The sequence below is a fragment of the Chroicocephalus ridibundus genome, chromosome 1 (assembly GCF_963924245.1).
Source record: "Chroicocephalus ridibundus chromosome 1, bChrRid1.1, whole genome shotgun sequence".
NCBI classification, from domain to species: domain Eukaryota; kingdom Metazoa; phylum Chordata; class Aves; order Charadriiformes; family Laridae; genus Chroicocephalus; species Chroicocephalus ridibundus.
In genome coordinates, this window is record NC_086284.1 from 47,277,102 (window position 1) to 47,297,200 (window position 20,099).

General features: G+C 37.0%; 1 protein-coding gene across 5 annotated transcripts in view; it reads left to right on the forward strand.

Annotated features, from left to right (window-relative positions):
* The window catches only part of PIBF1 (progesterone immunomodulatory binding factor 1), a 125,209-nt gene that overhangs the window by 63,172 nt on the left and 41,938 nt on the right, over nt 1-20,099 (forward strand). For all 5 annotated transcript variants that reach the window (XM_063335490.1, XM_063335479.1, XM_063335501.1 and 2 more), the window contains 3 exons: nt 8,758-8,923; nt 12,241-12,391; nt 19,320-19,410. In XM_063335490.1, coding sequence (XP_063191560.1) covers nt 8,758-8,923; nt 12,241-12,391; nt 19,320-19,410 — 408 coding nt within the window. The remainder of the gene's footprint in view (nt 1-8,757; nt 8,924-12,240; nt 12,392-19,319; nt 19,411-20,099) is intronic.

Below are 20,099 nucleotides of genomic sequence, written 5' to 3' on the forward strand. Positions count from 1 at the left end.
AAGTTGTTAAATCATTATTGAAATTGTATGGTGGCTTAGAAAAATAATTACGAACAGCAGAAAAAAAAATTATGAAGCCAGACAGTTCTACATGTATGGTACAAATTTGAAGTTTAGTATAGAGTAATAATATTAAAAGTTGATGCTTTTCTTTTTTTAGTGTTTACAGGAAGGAAGTTGGTAGCATTTTCTTCATTCAGCTTGTATAAAAACCTCTCACAGTTACAATTCAAATTAATTCTTTTCTATACTAATCAATATAGATTATTGGGGGATAAGTCTCTCTGCTGTTCCTTGCCTTTTTTTTGATTTAGTCCAAAATTCACCTTTGTTAACACATCAATTTTTTCAAGGACTGAAGTAAACCATGAAATAGATCTATTGGTTTATTGAAGTTAATCATTTGGGATGCCATGGTAAATCAAATAGAGAACAGTGTGCACACAAAATGTGACTAAAGACGTAGTGAGGTTTTAATAAACATACTTCAAGTTTTTTTCTCTTGGATTGAAATATGTACAATAGACAAAACTATATTGCAGAGCAGGGATCCTTTTCAATCTGTCACTTCAAAGTGATTTTTAAAAAAAAAAAAAATTGAAGTATTTTTCTGTTTGAGCAAAGATGTCATTTAGGCAATGAGAAATCTAATCATGCTTATTCTGCTGCTTGTCCAGATGCATGTTCCACCTCTGTTCAGCATGTTTCTCATACTTTCAAGATTGGAGACTTCTGCCATTTTATGTGCTAGTACACACAGATGCACAAGATAACTTTGTGCAGTGTATCAAGGCTGTGCCAGAAACAATAGAACTGTTCAGTTTCTTCTGACTGCTTTGGGCTTGAGGTAGACCTGCTGGGGTTTGCATCCTTTTATCTCGGCTACGTTTCCCTTTTTAATTGTTGTCCTGTATTTAGGAGAATTCTGCAAAGCTATTTGCTTTGGTATCTCTTCACTAGGCTTCAGAGAACTCATTTAATAGCCTTCTTGTTTGAAAAAGAGAAATCTTTTATCTTTCTTTGGGGTTATTTTGAAGTTTTATTCAAGGGATCTTGTGAGGTGATGATTTCCATTTTTGGATTCTCAAACTAGATATCTCTGTGCCTACGTCTCCTGAAATACTAGATATTGTCTGACCAACCATGTATACCGATGATTTCTACGTTTCGTGTTTGTACAGTCTTTCATAGATTTAGAATTCATCATCCCCAGAAACATAAATGAAAACACAAGGATATACATCTTGACTAAGATGTATAGGCAAAGAGAAAAGCGACTACCATTAGACTCCTAAAAATTACCAGGGTGACTCTGTTCTCCTATTTACGTATCTAAAAAATAATTTTTGAGGAGGAATGGTAGAATTATATCCCATTTCTTATTATATGCTTATTGGTTTCTTCAGATACTTTCTTTTTGTTAAGGATGCTGTTATTAATATCTTTACAGTGGAATCACTATCCCTGGAGGTATTTAAAAGATGGGAGGATGTGGTGCTTAGGGACACGGTTTAGTGGTGGTTTTGTCAGTGTTAGGTTGGTGGTTGGACTTGATGATCTGAAAGGTCCCTTCCAACCTTGACAATTCTATGATTCTGTATTGATAAAGTTCCATTCGGTTGTTTGAATAGATTTTGTTTTTATTTCTTTGAATCAAATAACAAAGAGTTAACTCAATCAAGATGCCGATTACTTAAACCAAGTAATAACCATCTGGGCAAGTGACTCTGAGCAAACTAAGCATGCATCAGCAGCGTTGAATTAACGCAGAGTAGCAACCACATCCTGTTTCATTTTTTAAAAATAGCATGACAGGAATTGCTCATCTCTTTTACAGTGGCCCAAAAGTAAGCGCACATTTTCAGGAGGACTGTATTAAACGTCCATCAGAGCTCCAGGATTGAGAGAAAACTCCCTAGTGAAGGTTTATTATGAAATTCTCATGACTGAAATAAAACTCCCAAGCACAGTCTAGGCTGAAGCAGTCTCTACCAGTATTGTTGAAGCTGTGTCTTGGTGCGGGAGCGAACCTTAAGTTTCACAGTGTCGCAGTCAAATAAAAGGAAGCACAATTGCATAGTCCAAAGACAAGGAAACAAAGATGGATTTCAGTCCCTGCCAGTCAGCATGATTTAGCAGATATATAGAAAGCAGACTCATCTTTCGTAATGTTCATTCTCCCCATTAGTAAAAGAGTTGGAACAGTCATCATGGTAATTAGGTCACTCTAGCTGTCCTAGTGGGATAAACAAAGATAAGCAGCTGCCTTTATAGTAACTCATCAAGATGTGCCTTTTATATGTATATTCTACAACCCCACCTTTAACTCTGCTCTTTTCCAGTCGTGTTACAGGTTAGTGAGAAGATCTGTGCAGCAGCTAACCTGTTTCTTTCTCTGGAGTAAGGCACCAGAATGCATGGGAAGCGTGCGTGTCTTGTATCTAGTGTACACTGGGAATTAGTCTAGTTAGGGTAGAAAGAATACATGGGTTCTACATGCTGAAGAACTCCACTCATTGCGTAGGTAATTTTGGGTTTAGGTGTTCTGAAACTGCAGGTAGTGTAAAACAGCTGTTTATCTTGCTGAATCTGGATGTTTGGAACTAACACTTCCTACAAACTGCAAAAGAGTACGTGGAAGTGTTGCCTCCAAGGAAGTTGTTTCGACAGAACGAGGATCAGAGGCCAATGCATGACAAATACTTAGAATGCTGCAAAACACAAAAATCTGCTTTGAAGCAAGCAGCTTTAAACAAAGCTTCTAAGCTTTCTCTCTCAAACAGATTTTACTAAACCACATACATGTTTAATTACTTGATACGAAGCAAATATAACATCTGGCAAGAACTTGCATGTTAAATCATGTTTACCCTTTAGCATTTAAACTATATGTTTCTGGATTTTTTTAATAGCAATCTAAAACAGGAATACTGCCCTGAAAAAATTCTCAGCACGTTATTTGGGGAAAACAAATTTTAAGTGAAAACTATTTCAGCAAACAAATTTTTCATTGTTTAAACAATTTGTAGATGTCATGCTTTGTCTTCTGTTTATTCATTATACTCCGAGCTTTTTCTTCCTTTTGTTGGAGGTATTTCAATTTGTTGTTACTAAGTATTGTTATTTTAGTCCAGGTTAGAAATAATCGTATTTGATAGACATTAATGAAGCAATAAACAGTACAAATGACTGAAAATGCTTCTAAAATTTGTGTAACAATATCCATAAAATACATGTATTTAAGTGAAGAATGACAGTTTTCTTACCCATTTTGTAATAAATATTAAAACAGACTTTCAGTTTACAAAACCAGCCGGATACATGACGCATCAGACTTACGTTCAGTCCTTCAGAAGCTGAGCAATGAAAGCGATTGAAACTAAGGATCAAAGTTCCTATATTTTCAGTTGCTTAGTGGGTAGTGTGTGAACTGAATTAATGGGAAATTTTTGATTGCTTAGAAACAAGGCAACCAGTTTTTAGTACCAGGGATCAAAAAGAGAACCAGTGAGAACAAGATCCTTTGAGTGCCCGTGTTTGAACTGGAGTCTCACAGTTTGCCACATGTATGGACAGCGTATGTGCAGTCTGTGGCATGGCTGAATTTAATTTAGGCCTATCTAGACTGCTGTTACTCCTTCTGTGTCACTCCAAGTGGCACAGTGAAGAGTAAGGAAAATCCTGTTCTGTGCTTTTATACTTAGCTATGGGCTCTTTGGAAGTGAGGGTTCTTTGGAAGCCTTAACAGACAGACTCGGTTGCAAAAGGTAAGGGAGTTAAACTGGGATTTGAACCTCATGGTGAAAGAAGTATGGGAAGGATTTGATGAAGGATGCCAAACTGTGAGGGTGATACAGGAGCAGAGAGAAAGAAAAACAGCAGTTTTCTCTACCAGAGGGTAGGGGTATAGGACAGGAATGGAAACTGAATAGGCTAGGAACACAGGTCAGAAGAAAAACAGATGCCCCGACTAGAAAGAATGAAAATAGAATTGGAAATCAGGAGAAATCTGGGCTGGTGCTGGAAGAGAGAGGAAGGAGGGCAGGAACATTAGAGGACATGTTGGGACTGGAAGTGGGAGATTCGCAATAGGACAGGTTAGGGAGGAAATGTCAGTAGCATTTAGGTTTCACTGCAAACTTGGCGCTGAACCAAAGCACAGACATTTGTACAAATAGGAGAGTATTGTAATTACTCTAAAGATCTTAGATCTGGAACTGACCCATCTGTGGAGTCAGTATGATTTCACGACTTACAGGGTTTTTTTCCATTTTAAAACTTGAAAGTAATATGTAAAACATATTCTAAAGAGCCTTATGTTGGTATTATCAAGTTTGCAAAATGAGAAAGGGTTGGTGGTGTGTTTCTTATAATCGTGGTAGGACTTCCTTTGGAAGATATGTTATTTCATAGTATTTACTTACTTGACATTCTTTCCTATTAACAAGGTTATTGCTAGGATTTGCTACTTCATGAATGCTTAACTTTACAAATTTATTGTCTTCTAATGGTCTTCATTATGGATGCCGTCTGTCTGGACTTCTGTAAGGCCTTTGATACAGTCCCCCACAACATCCTTCTTTCTAAATTGGAGACAAATGGATTTGATGGGTGGACTGTTCAGTGGATGAGGAATTGGTTGGATAGTTGCATCCAGAGGGTAGCGGTCAACGGCTCAATGTCCAGATGGAGATTGGTGACAAGTGGTGTCCCTTAGGGGACTGTTTTGGGACAAGTACTGTTTAATATCTTCATCAATGACATAGACAGTGGGATCAAGTGCACCCTCGGCAAGTTTGCAGATGACACCAAGCTGGGTAGTGCAGTTGACATGCCTAAGGGGCGGGATGCCATCCAGAGGGACCTGGACAAGCTCGAAAAGTAGGCTCGTGAACTTCATGATGTTCAAGAAGGCCAAGTGCAGGGTTCTTGAAGATGTCCCTGCTCGTTGCAGGGGGAGTTGGACTAGTTGACCTTTAAAGGTCCCTTCCAACCCACTTCATTCTATGGTTCTATGGTTCGTTGTTCAGTTATTGAGAAATACTGCCGTACATCTCAGGTTTTGTTAGTGGGATAGACAATGGTAAAAAAGAGAGGTAAAAAGAGATTAGAGTTGTTATCTCAGTACTTAGGGGATGCTTATAAGAAGTTGGAAATGTTAAGTAAATCTCACATTACAGACATATATGATAGAAATCTTTGAATATCAATATTAGATGAGGGTGTGCTGGATATGTCTTGTAGTTCCTCCATTCAAAAAACAATTGGTTGCCATGTTTTCTTCAGTATACAGATTACATGATTGTACCATGAAATCTTTCATTTTACTTTCATTGTATGCAGATTTTGAAAAGTTAATAAATCATTATTCCCCATTTGCAAAAAAAAGACTCCTTTGATAGAAAAATCTTAAAACCATCCTTACAAACCAGAGTTTAAGTCCCTCTCTGAATATACTCTCTGCTACTTTACTGTAGAAATAACCTTTTTGATGACCATTGTGTCACTCTGCTTCAGCAAACTTCAGGCATTATTGACTAATGGCCCAGAGACATAGTGAAGTTGAGACCTCATTCCAAATGATTATTAGATAGGTTTTTCATTAGCTCAATCTGTAATTTCCCTTTCATTCCCAATCCTCATTCTTTTGTGAGACAAAAACCTCTACTCTTTCACTGTATCAAGTTTGCTAAAATTTCTTGATGGAGAAAAATCCTGTACACTCGCATTCCACTGTTTGGTTTTTTTTCCATAATAGTTGTATTAAAGCATGGGGCAGTTTTGTTTTCTTGTTTTCTGTTAGAGACCATCTAGGCAGATTAAGGGATGTATTTTGACATTGTGTTACATGACTATGTACACACATGCACACACACTTGCGCTAAAATAGTAGCCAAGAAACCAGAGATACTATCTGGTCAGGTAAAAGCAAATATGATAAACTCTGAGTGGTGCTACGGTGGAGGAGTGGCTAGTGAGCTCAACAGTGTAGTAAGGTCAAAAGAAAACTGAGTCTTCATAACCTTACCAGTACAAAACATCACGCACATGTAAGCTACTGCAAATTTCCAAAATACAAAGTACAAAATTATTTTTCTGAAGTTACTGTTCATAATTGGGTTGATGAGCATGCTCTGGAAGCACCCAGCTGATATAGTAGACTTGAAAAATCACCAGAGAACTAAGGACTTCTCTGGAAAGTACAGAAAGTGAATACAGAGAAGTATACATAGCCCGTGTTTATACATGCATCCATTGTCTAGGCTCTGTACAGAATAGATCATTGAACCTCAAACTAATTTAAGGTCTGAAGCAGTCTACAGGAAGGCATTGCCATTTATTTTGTGTGAAGGCAGAAGATAAGAATTTGTTGTTGAAAATCAATGAATATGATTTGACTTATAAATTTCATTTGTGTATTGCATTGCGCATCAGTTGACTGGATGATGTGTATCTTTGTGAAGAATTACTTATTTTGAAACAAAACAGTCTTCCCAGGATTGTAAACAAAGTGTATAGCGGAACAGATTTACTGTCCTGTCTGCACCCAATGATGTACAAAGTGCGGAGAATGTAAGAGTGCTGAAACTATTTTTGTGTGGTAAAAAGAAAATAGGAACATACACTCAGGGAGCAGAGATTAAATACGTAAAGTATCAGCACTTGAAAGGCATCCACAAGGAAAATTGACAGCAGTAGTCAATAGCCAGATAAACAATTGGCATTTAGCAGTTTGAGTGTAGTAACTCTAAGAACAAATGTCATACTATTGAAAAAGAAAATTGTTTTAAAAAGAGTGACCTTTTCAGTAGGCAGAATTTCCAATCTCTGCTCACACAGCCTGTGTGGGAACAATCTCATTCATGCATTGGACTGTTTACTGGTAAAGGGATGTCTACAGAGAGAATATAAAGGGCATCATAATGACACCTGTTTGTTCTGTTCAAGTTAATTCCAGTGAAAATTGCTTCCTCTTTGTGCCTTAGAAACATTCCTACATCTGAAATCCTCAGGGAAAATATTTTAAGTAATCCCCTTGTTTTTGTTAAATGCTTTCAATCCCACCTAAAGATCAGGTGCTAAATAGGGTGGAATTGTGTTGCAACTGCTATTTGACAAATGACAGCTAACATAACAGCTATGTTGGGTTAGAATAAAGGTTTATCTGGCATTCTAACAATTTGTTGTTAAGTGACTTCTGTGTGAGAAGTACCATCGTGCATTTAATAGTTGTCAAAGGGTTTCTCTGCTGAGTTTATTCAGTATCCTCTTAAGTAAGTGTTAATTTTTAGCATCCACAACGTCTTATGGTAAGGAATTTCACAGCTTTCGTGTGTGAAGAACAACAACTATTTGTTTTCATTCTGCATCTGCTGGCTTTATTAGATGCCTTCTCATTCATGTGTTGGAAAATACAGTGAATAATTGATTGCTATTCTCATTCTCTGTGCCACTCATGATGGTACAGGCTTGTCTTATTTCTTCATTTTCCTACAACCATCTCTTTTCCAAGCTGTAGAGTCCTAGCTTGCTTAAGTAATTTCTTCCACACAGTGCAACTGGAGACATGCATGATGTTGCTGGTTGTCAAAAGTAATCCTTATTACCCTTCGATGATGCTTTACCAGTTCTGTTATATTCCTTGTGAGGTGAGGTGCTAGAACAGCAGTCAGCATTCAGTATGCAGGCAACAGCATGGAATTGTGAAGTGATGTGGTGATTTCTGTGATTTCTCTATTGCTTTCACAGTAATTCCCAAAATGTTGGGTTTGACCATTATTTAAAACTGAGCTGAAGTTTTCACGGATATATCTAGTATAACCAAGATCTCTTTCATGAATGAAAACAGTCAGCTTGGAGGTCATCATTTTATGTATATGGCTAGGGTCATTTTTACCACCTGTGATTTACTTTGCATATATGTCCTTTGAATTTCATATGTTATTTAATGCTAAGATTCATGATGTTTTCTACTGTTCTTCACATCACCCTCATTTTCTACAGTCCAGTAATTTAGTATTCTATGAGCAAACTTTTTGTACCCCTCTTTTTTGAGATCGCCTGTTAAGTATAATGAGTAGAATGAATGAAGTCCACTTCTAAGTGGAATATTACGTATCTGTCACCTATAATTACCTTATAGTGATATTCTCAAAAATATACTTCATTTCTGCTTGTTGAGAAGGACCTATGGTTCTGAACGACTGTGGAAATTAATGTTTCTGATTAATGTTTCTTCATCTCCTTGGGTATGTGACAAAGCAGTGTAGCTGATATCCATGGTATCCCAAGGGATGCGCCATTGATACCAGTGATGTCTAATACCACTTCTCCCTGTTGCATGTAACACATGGTGGTGAAGATGGGAGACAACATCTCCGTAGTGTCTCTCCCATGAAGAGATTTCAGTGCATATATTTGTGTACCAAGAAGGAGATTCACATTGATCTAACATTTTAAAAAAATAAGGTTTACTCTAAGATCATTGTCATTTGATAGTGCATTAATCACATTCAGAAAAGTCATGGACTGAGGTTTTCACATACTGTGTTTTGTTGTTGTCATTATAGTATTGAATTTTCCTAATGATTTTCAAATACAGGTTATAATAGTTACATAGATAACCATACTAATGCTTATTAAACTATTAAAAATACTGTATTAATTTCTGAATTTTATACCTGTAATGAACAGAACTAGCATGTATTCTAAGTTTTATTTTTGAATCATCCAAATTTTTTTCTTTTTTTCTTTTAGGTATCGACAAATGCAGCTTGGCACAGAAAGCAAAGTAGCTGAACTTCTTCACCAAAGTAAGTTAAAGACATTTGAAAGTGAACATGTTCAACTCATGCAACAAGAAACAGCTAAGAATCTTTCACAGTGCCAAATGGAATGTGAGAAATACCAGAGGAAGCTGGAGGTATGTTATATAAAGAGACACTTTACAGGGCATTACATAGTTGTTTTCAATTAGAATGGAAAAGCTTGGGGAAAAAGTAGCAAAGAATATACATGGCTGAATTAGTATCTCCGTGAAATTCTGCTGAAGCAGAATCTAATGACACAGCTTATTAAGTTTGACCAGTTCAGTGGAAAACAAGACTTAGGGGAGAGGAAGAAGGCAAAACAATCTCTCATGGAGAGAGGTTAAAAACAGTACCACATTCACGTGAAGTATATATACGCTTGTATTACAAAGCTGTTTATGTCAGTCTATGTGATTATTGTAGGGAAAGATGACAGTTAATACCAGAACAGTTATGGTGAATTCAGTATCATTATTAAAAACTAGGATTTGTAATAACATTGTTACATCATAAAAATAATTTTTATTTTTACACAATTCTGTAACAAATTGTTACGACTAAAGAAGTCAAGGAGAGCATGGCATATACAGCGTTGAGAAGACCTAACATTGCTTATCCTATTGTGGTGGATTGACCTTGGCCATCTGCCTGACACCCACCCAGCCGCGCTCTCACTCTGCCTCCTCAAGAGGACAGGGCGGTAAATAAGCTGAAAAAGTTAATGGGTTGATACAAAGATATGGAGATCACTTACCAATTACCATCATGGGCAAAACAAACTTGACCTGGGGAAAATTAATTTCGCTTATTACCAATTGAAATAGATTTGGATAGTGAAAAACAAAGACAAAAGCTAAAGCATCTTTCCCCACCCCTTTCTCTTCTGGGTTTATCTTCCCTCCTTCGTTTCTGACTCCTCTACCTTCCCCTCTCCAAGCAGTGCAGGGAGAGATGGGGAATGGGGTTTGGGGTCAGTCCATAACGGCTCCTCTCTGCTGCTCCTTCCTCCTCACACTTTTACCCTGCTCCAGTGTGGATCCTCCGTGGGCTGCAGCTTCCTTCAGGAGAAAATCTGCTCCTACATGGGCTCCCCACAGGTTGCAGTTCCTTTAGGACATGTCCATCTGCTCCAGCATGGGGTCCTCTATGGGCTGCAGTGTGGCTATCTGCTCTAGCATGATCTTTCATGGTCTGCAGGAAGACAACCTGCTTGACCATGGTTTTCTTCATGGGCTGCAAGGGAATCTCTGCTCTGGCACCTGGAGCACCTCCTCCGCTCCTCCTCTCACCTTGGTGTCTGCACCAAGGCTGTTTCTTACACTTTTTTTCCTCGCTCCTCACTGCCATGCAACACTTTTGCCCTTTCTTAAATATATTTTCCACGGAACGCCACCATTTCAGCTGCAGGGCTGGGCCGTGCCCCGGCCTCTCCTCAGAGAGGCCGCCCTGCAGCCCCTCTGTTGCCAGTGCCTGGGCACCCGCACCCCATGCATCTATTTACACAGGGTTGAATGACTTGGACCTTTTTATCTCTACAAGCTTAGAATTGATTGTCTTTCAAACATGTACTTTCACAAATGTATCATATACTGTTCACCTATTTTAGTATTGGAAAGGTGTCCAGTATTCAGCAGAGCAAACTTACTTTAAAACAAAATTTCCTCACCTGTGCAAAGTTAGTCCCAAAATCATATCACTGAGTCCAATTTGTGAGATTTAAATGAGATTAGCAGTATATGTCTAAAACAAACGACAGGATACAAACTGGACAGGGCAGAAAAAAACCCCTTTTTTCCAAGTGCTAGCCTTCATTTTTTGGAGGAAGGATGCTGTTCTTCAAGGCCCCGCATTTCTAATGCTGACCCTGCCTAGGGTGGTTATGAAAAGGAACTATGGAGTGAAAACAGAATTGGAGAGTTTTAGATAAAATACGATTTCTTGTTTTTTCTGTATTGGGACATTGAGATCCTGGCTGATGAGGTTAGTTGTGGTCATGAGCACTGGGAGTGCCAGTTCTGCTAGACTTTGAGGTTGCTAAACAGATTTTTAATTGCACAGACGTGTCTAAACTTTCAGAAGACAGTTAAATTTGAGCTGTATTTCCACGGGTTTTTTTGTGGATATTTATTTGATCTGAATAACATCTTGAATATTTGGCATTCAATTCTACTAAAACTTTTGGCACTTCCTCTTCTCTTTAGAGAGACGCTTTGAAACCAGTGCTCTTTCATTAAGAAATGTTCTTGCAGAATTTAAATATTTGATGTCTGAAGCTTTTAGTGTTGTTCCTTTTGACTGAATTCTTAATGTTTTAATTTCCTTTCCTATATATAGTATCAATGTACTCAGGTTTTTTTTCTTACCCTTCTTATAGGATATTAATTGTGTAGTCTCTAGTATCTTGTGGCTCAGCTACAGTTGCTTTGTGAACCAGCTTTTGTTTTTATTTGGATTTCAGCATACAGTAGTTTCTCTTTTTATGCACGCTAAAACTAGGAAACAGATGGTTTATATGTTCTTCTGTGACACTAGACCAGTCTTTTTATATTTGAGTGGCTTGTTTCTCTAAGTGTTGTGCATTCTTCAGAGTTTCTGACAGTGATTCTGGTATTACTGCTGTATACAGTATGCGTATATTTCTGTATCTGAATATCTATATTCAATTGTCATCTTGAATGTTTGGGATTTTTATTTGGGAAGTTAGTATTAAATTTAGCTACAGTACTAATTTGTTATTACTTTACTTTTTTGATGGGGTTTCTTTCTGCGAAGCATGTTGATTTACTGCTTTACTTACCAAGGACTTTTTATTCCAGTTGTTTTTATAATATTTATGTTGTCAACGTTGTTTTGTATTTTCAAACACTATATTAAGCTTTAGTTCTTACACAGACCTTCGTAACTTTTACCTTTGAATATGTTTTTTTTTGTTTAAGCTTAGTGGATTAAGTATTTACATTAGTCCTGAATATTTATGGCACATTACCTTTCACTAATAAGTAAATAATAAGAATCTGGTATATCTTAAATACCAAACTTTGATATTCGTGCATTTACCATTCTGTAAAGGAACCTTCTTTTTTTAGATTGATAACTGAAATCTGAATCCAGCTAAAGCAACAAAATTAAATGCATTTACACTGTTTTGACTGTTGTGTATTAATTTTTGTAACTGGTGCCTTGCTTTTCCTAACTCTCCTTTGAAATTCTTGTGGCTTTTTCAGAGAGAGATTCTTAGAATTATGAAGGCCTTAGGAGCAAGATAATATAGTTGAAAAAAAGAACTGCTTTTTAAAGTATTTTAATTTTTCCTCTGCAAAAGCTACATTTAGTATCATACTGTTAAGGATTTTACATATACTATATTTCGTCTCTTTCATAAGTACCTGTAGCGCCAAATCCCTTATCTTTCCATTATTCATTCTCACAGGTGCTTACTAAGGAATTTTATAGTCTTCAGTCTTCTAGTGAAACACGCATTATTGAACTTCAAACACAGAACTCCGAGTTTCAAGCACGGCTAGATACTTACGAAAAACTTGAAAAAGAGCTTGATGAGATAATATTGCAGACAGCAGAAAGTAAGTTCTGCCACAAATTATATTGTATCCGTAGGTGTTTCTGGCATTCTGGCAAGATGTCTTGTTTCTCGTGGCACTTGGAAAGTGTTACAGTACCTGTCATTCTCCCTTCTTATGCCTGACAATTAAGATGCAGTAATTATTTTGGTAGAAGATCTTAGTGATGGGTTTCTAAAAGATTTTGTAAATATGTATCAAGTAAATGTGAACTTAGAAATATGGATATTAAAAATTATCTCAGTGTTTCTTTTTCCCTCATTTCTCTTTTCCTTATTCTAATTATCCATTGTAATAAGATACGGGGGTTTTAGGCTTATCCTATCTTTTAACTATATTTTGAATACCAGGAAGCCCTCTTTGTTGACAGACAATTATAGGTTTCATAATACAGTACAGTGATTAGTGTGAATTTTTAAATGAATTGAGGGGAGAAAAAGCTCTTCCTTGTGCTGAATTAATAATAATTAGACATTAAGTAGTTGCTTGTGACACATCAGTCTGTTCCAAGTACTTAAGCCTGGATTAAATTCAGGCCTGATTACCCTTGAAAATTTTTGTCTCTCTTTGGCAAAAATAACAATATCTGTTCTCAAACACACCAAAATTTCTGTGAAACGTGTGTTGATTTGATTTGCTGCCTAAATGAATCCAAAAAGCAAGTAATTTCTGTTTTGAAACTAAAGCTCTAATCTTGAAGTCTTTTAGCCTGCGTGTAGAGAGTAGGACATTTTAAGATTTCAAACTAATTCATGCCTTTCTTGTCCTTTTCTCTTTCTTTGCTCTTCCAAAAAATAATTACAATTTATAAATAATGTTTTCCAGGTAGAAGATCATTGCATAATCTTTATATATAAACAGTAGTGTAGAGCAAAGTTTGTATTAGCGGGACGCAGTGATGTCTGGGTATCTTTAGTAATTAGACTGTATGTTAATTTTATACACTACAGCTTGTACTTGTTAGAATGGTATGGCTATCCAAAGATTCCAGTCTGACCGTAAGCACGCTTGCTATATACATGCCTATGTTTTAGTCGGTAACATGTTTTTTGAAGTGTGTATATATATATAAACTTGTCTAAGGAGTATTTATGTATTAATACAGAAGTTTTGGACCTTACCTTCATTTTTTCCAAGGAGAAGATGTTTTTTATTTACATTGACTTACATTTTCTTATGCATCTTGGGAGAGCAGTAAAATTTTTTACAGAACTCAATCATTCTTAACCTCTTCCTAAGTATGTATTTTAATTACAATTTTTATTCTATGCTACAGAATATGACTTAAAGAAATGAAAGTTTACAAATGGCCTGCTCTGTTAAAATATGACTTTATTTTCTGATTTTGTTGGAGAAAAAAGGGAGTTCAGTATTATTTCACTATACTTTCTATTTAATAACTAACATTGCTTTTTCTTACTATTATTACAGTGTATTTGAAAGTTAGGATTAATACTAATTAAGACTTGATTCCAGCACCAAGGTGAACTTCTGAGGAAAATCAGAAGAAATAAAAGCATTTATTTTTTAAAAACACTATAAAGTAGAACAGAGACGTACCTCCCCCTGTGTCTCAAATTATGTCCTGGTATTTACATGTCATAAATAGCTAAAGGTAGAAAAATAGTTAAAAGAAAGGAAGTAACATTACTTTTCAAATGTAATGCATTCTGGAAATACTGCAGTCTATCTTTCAGAGAATATAATTTAGGCTGAAGCATTTTGTGGAAGACAGAATTTTTGATGGACTTCCGTGAGAATAAGATTTTACTCATCAGTCCTGTAGTCACTTCTTTACATTTCAATACCATGTAATATTTTTTTCTTCTCCTAGAGTTATGAAGCCTCTGCTGTTTTACAATATTCGGGGCTGCTGGTGGAGGTTGGGTTCTCTGGACTTTTTAATAAACCGTGTATTTGCACATGTGAGGTAGCTTTTGTCATATAATCATAAAAGCTTTTTATTTTTTCCTTTGGAGAATGTGCATGTGGAAGAGATCACTGAATTGTGACTGTTATTCCCTCATCATTATGCCTCACTTTATTAATATTGAAATAACATGAAACAGCCTATTCATGAAAATAGCAAGAATTTATGTAGCCACTCCTTTCAGCATCTGAGTGGTTTCCACATGAATAACAATAGTAGACTCTCTTGGCAGTTGTCTGTTCTTTTCAGGGTAAAATCTTCACTTTGTGGTATTTTTGTTGTAGACTAGTAGTTTGATTTTGTTGCTTCCATTGGTTATTATCTTTTTAAAAAAACAGGTTGAACCTATCTGATACCTCACAATGGCACTTTTTTGCGAAGTAGTGTAAAAAACTATCGTTAGTAAGTGTCCCCTAACTTGTAAAATATGTATTTTACACCACAAAGTCAGGTGAAGAGCCTGGAAAGACATAAAACAAGATAAGGGAAGCACACACTGATACAGAACATTACTTTGGCTTGATATCTACAACATTTCCAGGGTTGTTTTGTGTTTGTCTTCACGATCTGACATTTACATGGACACTACTGACAGATATAAATTTATAGGGCAGGATCTTACTGATGTTTTTCTGAGACATACAACACTGAATTTGTAACTAAAAAGAAAGGTTATGACAAATGCAGGTTAAATTATTTTTTCTGTTTTTCTGAACCAGAGGTATTTAAGGCACTGGGGAATTCCCCATCGTAACAAAGACAGCCTTGAAAATCTGAAGTTCTGGTGCCTTTGTACTGCCACATCAGTAAACTTTTTCTGTCACACTTACTGGAATTTCTGTATTGTTTTTTGTGTAACTAGGTATGTGACTTTTCACAAGTGCTCTACTAGAGGCTCTTCTCTTTCTAAATGGGTTTTAAGAATCCTTGTTTAAAATAGCATTAAAAGGGTATTAGACAAGTGATGAAAGAAGCCATTGCTTTATGCAAGTTATTGAGAGAACATATTTCTGATTTTGAGGCACTTGAACATTAGCAAAGATGAGTCATACAGGACTGTCATGTCACTTCCTAAATTTGTTTCTCCTGTTCCCAACTACTCAATTCATCAAAGCTGTTGTGTGGTGTCTGGGTTCACTTGTGCTACCTCCCTCTTTTGCACCCCTGCTGCTCCCCCTTTCTCTTTGTCTCTCTTTACCCCTCCACTCTATCCCTCTCTCTCTGCCCCTGCCTACCTCCCATTTTATCTTACAGGAGAGAGGAAACCTGAGTTACTCAAGCTGAAATATTAAAATCTGTACAGTTTTAATCTTGCTGCTATAGGGATTTCTTTTCAAAGCAATTCCAATGTGTTTTAAATCCTTAGAAATACGTTTTCAGAAATCAGACATCTTAATTATCTGAATATTTTGACTTTGCATAAGCATAAGTATTTAGCTTACTTTTATCTTTATGTATTTACATTATACAGTCTCAATTTGCTTAGAATTTATTGATAAATTAGATTTGCTTTTTTTCAGATGAGGTAATTACCAATAAATATTTAGGACTGTACATAGATGTTCAACTTAGAATACTTAATTATGCTATAGCATAATGTCTTATAAGCAAAGTCTACTTCTAGAGGAAAACTACTTTTTATTTGGTTATCACAAATGACATTAAAGAGGCCAATGGGTAATATTAATTAAGTGGTCAACTATTTTATTTGTATATTCATGAAGAGTTTCAGTTAATATCTGAGGTTTCCAGATTGTAGTAAATGTGGTGTTAGGGGTATACAAGTAAGATAAGGTCATTGAGCCTTTGACAAACAGTGGCAAAAGTGGAAGCATCTCCACTTCTTTGAAGGTGTTTGTTTAAGCCCTGAGAGAAGCACCTCAGCACAGACAGTTGCTGTCTGATCAGGCATTCCTGGAAGCTGTGTTCAGCAGCAGTTTGCTGCCTCCAAACTACAAGCCTAGTTCAGGATGCGGGAACAGGAACATCGGTCTGAAGAGGTGGCAAAATATTTGGAGTCTCGTTCTAGGAGAGGGACTGGTATTGCAGCAGGGTGCAAGTTTTATACGTGGTAATGGGGAAGATTTAGGGAGTAATGGATCACTGACACAGTTTGCAACTTCCTGATACTACCGCTGAGGACAATATGTACAGCTATTTCCAGGTGTATTACCAAGCCAGTTAAGTTTAAGTCTTGGACTATATTATGAATACTAGAAGTGATAACAAGTTGAAAACTTTCAATCTAGGTTGTACAACAGGTCAGTGAAGTTATATTTCATAGACTACTTGTGCACTCCTATAATGAATTTAATGTTCAGGTAGTTGTATGTGTTGTGTTGGATTTATAATTAGAATTTTAAATTGTTTCATTTTTTTTGAGTTGAAGATTAATATATATTTAGCTAAAATAATTCTTATCGCAACATATTGATATTTGTAAAATATCAGAATTGGTTTACTGTCTATATGGCAAATTCAGAAGAGAGTCAGCAAATCACAGAATCTTGGATGTCGGAAGAGGCCCCTGGAGGTCATCTAGGCCAACCCTCTGGTCAAAGCAGGTCCAGCAGGTTGCTTAGAAAACTTTTCCAGTCAAGTTTTAAATGTCTCCAAAGATGGAGATTCCACCACCTCTCCAAGCAACCTGTTCCAATATCTGACCACCCTCACAATAAAAGCATTTCTCCTTTTATCCAGTCAGAAATTTCTGTGTTCCAACTTAAGTTCATTGCTTCTTATCCTAATCATTGTACACTTCTTAGAAGAGCCTGTCTCTTGTTTTCATTGTACCCTCCCACTTGATAGTTGGAGACATCAATAATATCTCTCTCTCAGCCTCTCCTTATGTGTCATATGGTCTACCCCCCTCATTGCCTTGGTGATTCTCTGCTGGATTCCCTCCAATATATCAATGCATTTTTTGCACTGGGGAGCCCAAAACTGAACATAGCACTCTGTATGTGGTCTCACAAGTACTGAATAGATGAGAAGGATCATTTTTCTTGACCAGCTGGCTGCACTCTTGCTAATATAGCCCAGGGTGCAGTTGGCCTTCTTTGCTACGAGTTGATTAGTGGTCAGCTTGTCCACCAGGATCCTCAGATCTTTTTCTGCAAGGCAGCTTTTTAGCCCATTGTCCCCCAGCCTGTACTAGTGCATGGGGTTATTCCATCCCAGATGCAGGGCTCTGCATTTGCTTTGCTTAACTTTGAGGGTCTTGTCAACCCATTTTTCAAGCCTGTTGAGGTCCCTCTGAATAGCAGCCCTTCACCCAGTCTACACTGCTGTCCTCCTACCCCAATCTGTTATCTTCCTCAACTTTGCTGGAGGTGCAAAATATCCCATCATCTGCATTGTTAGTAAAGATGTTGAATGGCATTAACTCCTAAGATATGGCAATAGTAAATTACTGTCAGTCAAACTTTGTATGACTAATTACCACTAATTGAACCCAGAGGTCCATCCAATTTTCCACATATGCACTGTCAGTTTATGCAGTCCATATCTTGCCAGTTTGGCTTTGAGGATACTATGAGAGACTGTGTCAAAGGCTTTATCTTGACACTAGTCAAGGTGTACAAATTAGAATCGTAGAATCATAGAGTCTTCATGATTGGAAAGGACCTTTGAGATCATCAAGTCCAATCGTACACACACAAAAAAACCCCTACAATCTCTGCCACTAGAGCATGCCCTGAAGTCCAACATCTAGATGTTTCTTAAACACCTCTAGGGATGGTGACTCAACCACCTCCCTGGGCAGGCTGTTCCAGTGCCTGACCACTCTTTCAGTAAAGTAATTCTTCCTAATATCTAACCTAAACCTCCCCTGCCACAGCTTCAGACCATTTCCTCTGGTCCTGTCCTTATTCACCTGGGAGAAGAGGCCAACACCCACCTCTCTCCAACCTCCTTTCAGGTAGGTGTAGAGGGCAATGTGGTCTCCCCTCAGCCTCCTCTTCTCCAAGCTAAACATGCCCAGCTCCCTCAGCCTCTCCTCGTATGACCTGGTCTCCAGACCCCTCCCCAGCCTGGTAGCTCTCCTCTGGACAAGCTCCAGCACTTCAATGTCCCTCTTGTACAAGAGGGACATGTGCTGCTCCCTCTTATCAATACCACCAGTCACTTCACTTCAGAAGGCTATCACATTAGTCAACATGATTTGTTTTTACTAGCTGTTCCTAACCACGTTTTTGTCCATGCTCCCACAGTTCAAGTGCAACTCATAACAACTCCCGCTGATGGCCATGGCTTGAGCAGGAGCCGGGGGGGTGGGGGGGGAAGGGGAGAGCATACCACCACAGGGTGCTTTGCTTCTTAACTTTCCCAGAGACTGATGTGAGGCTGACTGGTTTGTCATTCCCAGAATCTCCTTCTTGCCCTTGTCTGAAGATGGGTATGGCATTTCTTTTCCTCAGGTTGTCAGACATTTCTGATCACCACAGTCTTTCAAAAATGCTAGTGAACAGCCTCACAGTGACATCAGCTCCCTCAGCAACCTCAGATGTGTCCTTTCTTGTCTCATGGGCCCGTTCATGTCCAGTCAGCTTAAGTACTTCCTAATTTTATCTCCTCTACTTCCTCATGTATGCACAGAAAATTAATTCTTTAGAAAAAAAACAAAGCAACCTAACCATGTACTGCCGAATTAAACTTACACTATGAATATGTATTTTGTGACTATACCAATAATATGAATATTTGAGGACACCGAACTCTTTTCCTTTACTTTCATATTGCATAAGTTTTATGTTAGTTATAAAAGTTAAAAGTGAAAAGCCTGCCAGTGTTGCAAGAAATTAATATATGGCACTGTACTAATGCTAATTGTGAAGAAAATTGTTCCGCTGAAGTACAGAACATTATATGAACTGAAAATCTAGCTTCTAGAACAATGTTTGTGCGTGTGTATAATTATAAATAGAATTGCTTAAAAGTTTTTAAGTTCTTGCACTGTAATTGTGTTCTTCAGTAGTACCTTTCTGGAATATTTTTCAGTGGAAAATGAAGTTGAAGCTGAAAGGGTTCTCTTCTCATATGGGTATGGTGCGAATGTTCCTACAACAGCCAAAAGACGACTAAAGCAAAGGTAAAAAAGTGTCTCCTGAATTTACTTGTTCAAGATAAAGAAAATGAAGATGTGTACATTATGCTTGGTCTTAGAATCCAGCCAGTTTGACTAACATAAAGAATTTTTTTTGAAGACTTGGGTATACAGAAATAGAATGAAGACTAGGACCTGCTAATGTGGTTGATGCATCTAAATGAGCATATACATATTTTTCTGGGCCATTTTAGGATCTTTTTTCCTTGTCTTTCAGAAAGATGAATTTTAATTGTATAAAACTAAACAGCTGTAAAAACATTGTTTACATTTATATAACAGGAAATAAGTTTTTAATACCCTAAAAATGATTGTATGTAATTGTAACAAAAACACATCTGCCAGGAAATTAAGGCAGCCAAGGTTTCAGAGCATCTCTATTTCATTTTTACAAATACAGCATCTGATTCCAGTTATATTTCTTCAGTTTGCTCTGATACCATTTGATCAATAGATAAAAATGCGTTGGTTGAATAACATATTTCTTGATCATAGTAATTTTTAAATAATAATTGCATGTTATGCAATGTCTTTAAGAAATAATAGTGACATTTGAATGGCTCATTGTGAGCATAAAGGATACAACTCTCTGTGAAGTATAGGGAATGTGGATTTATTTCTAATATTTTTAGACTGTGACCACAGCAAAACTTATTTTGCTGTTCTTCAAAATA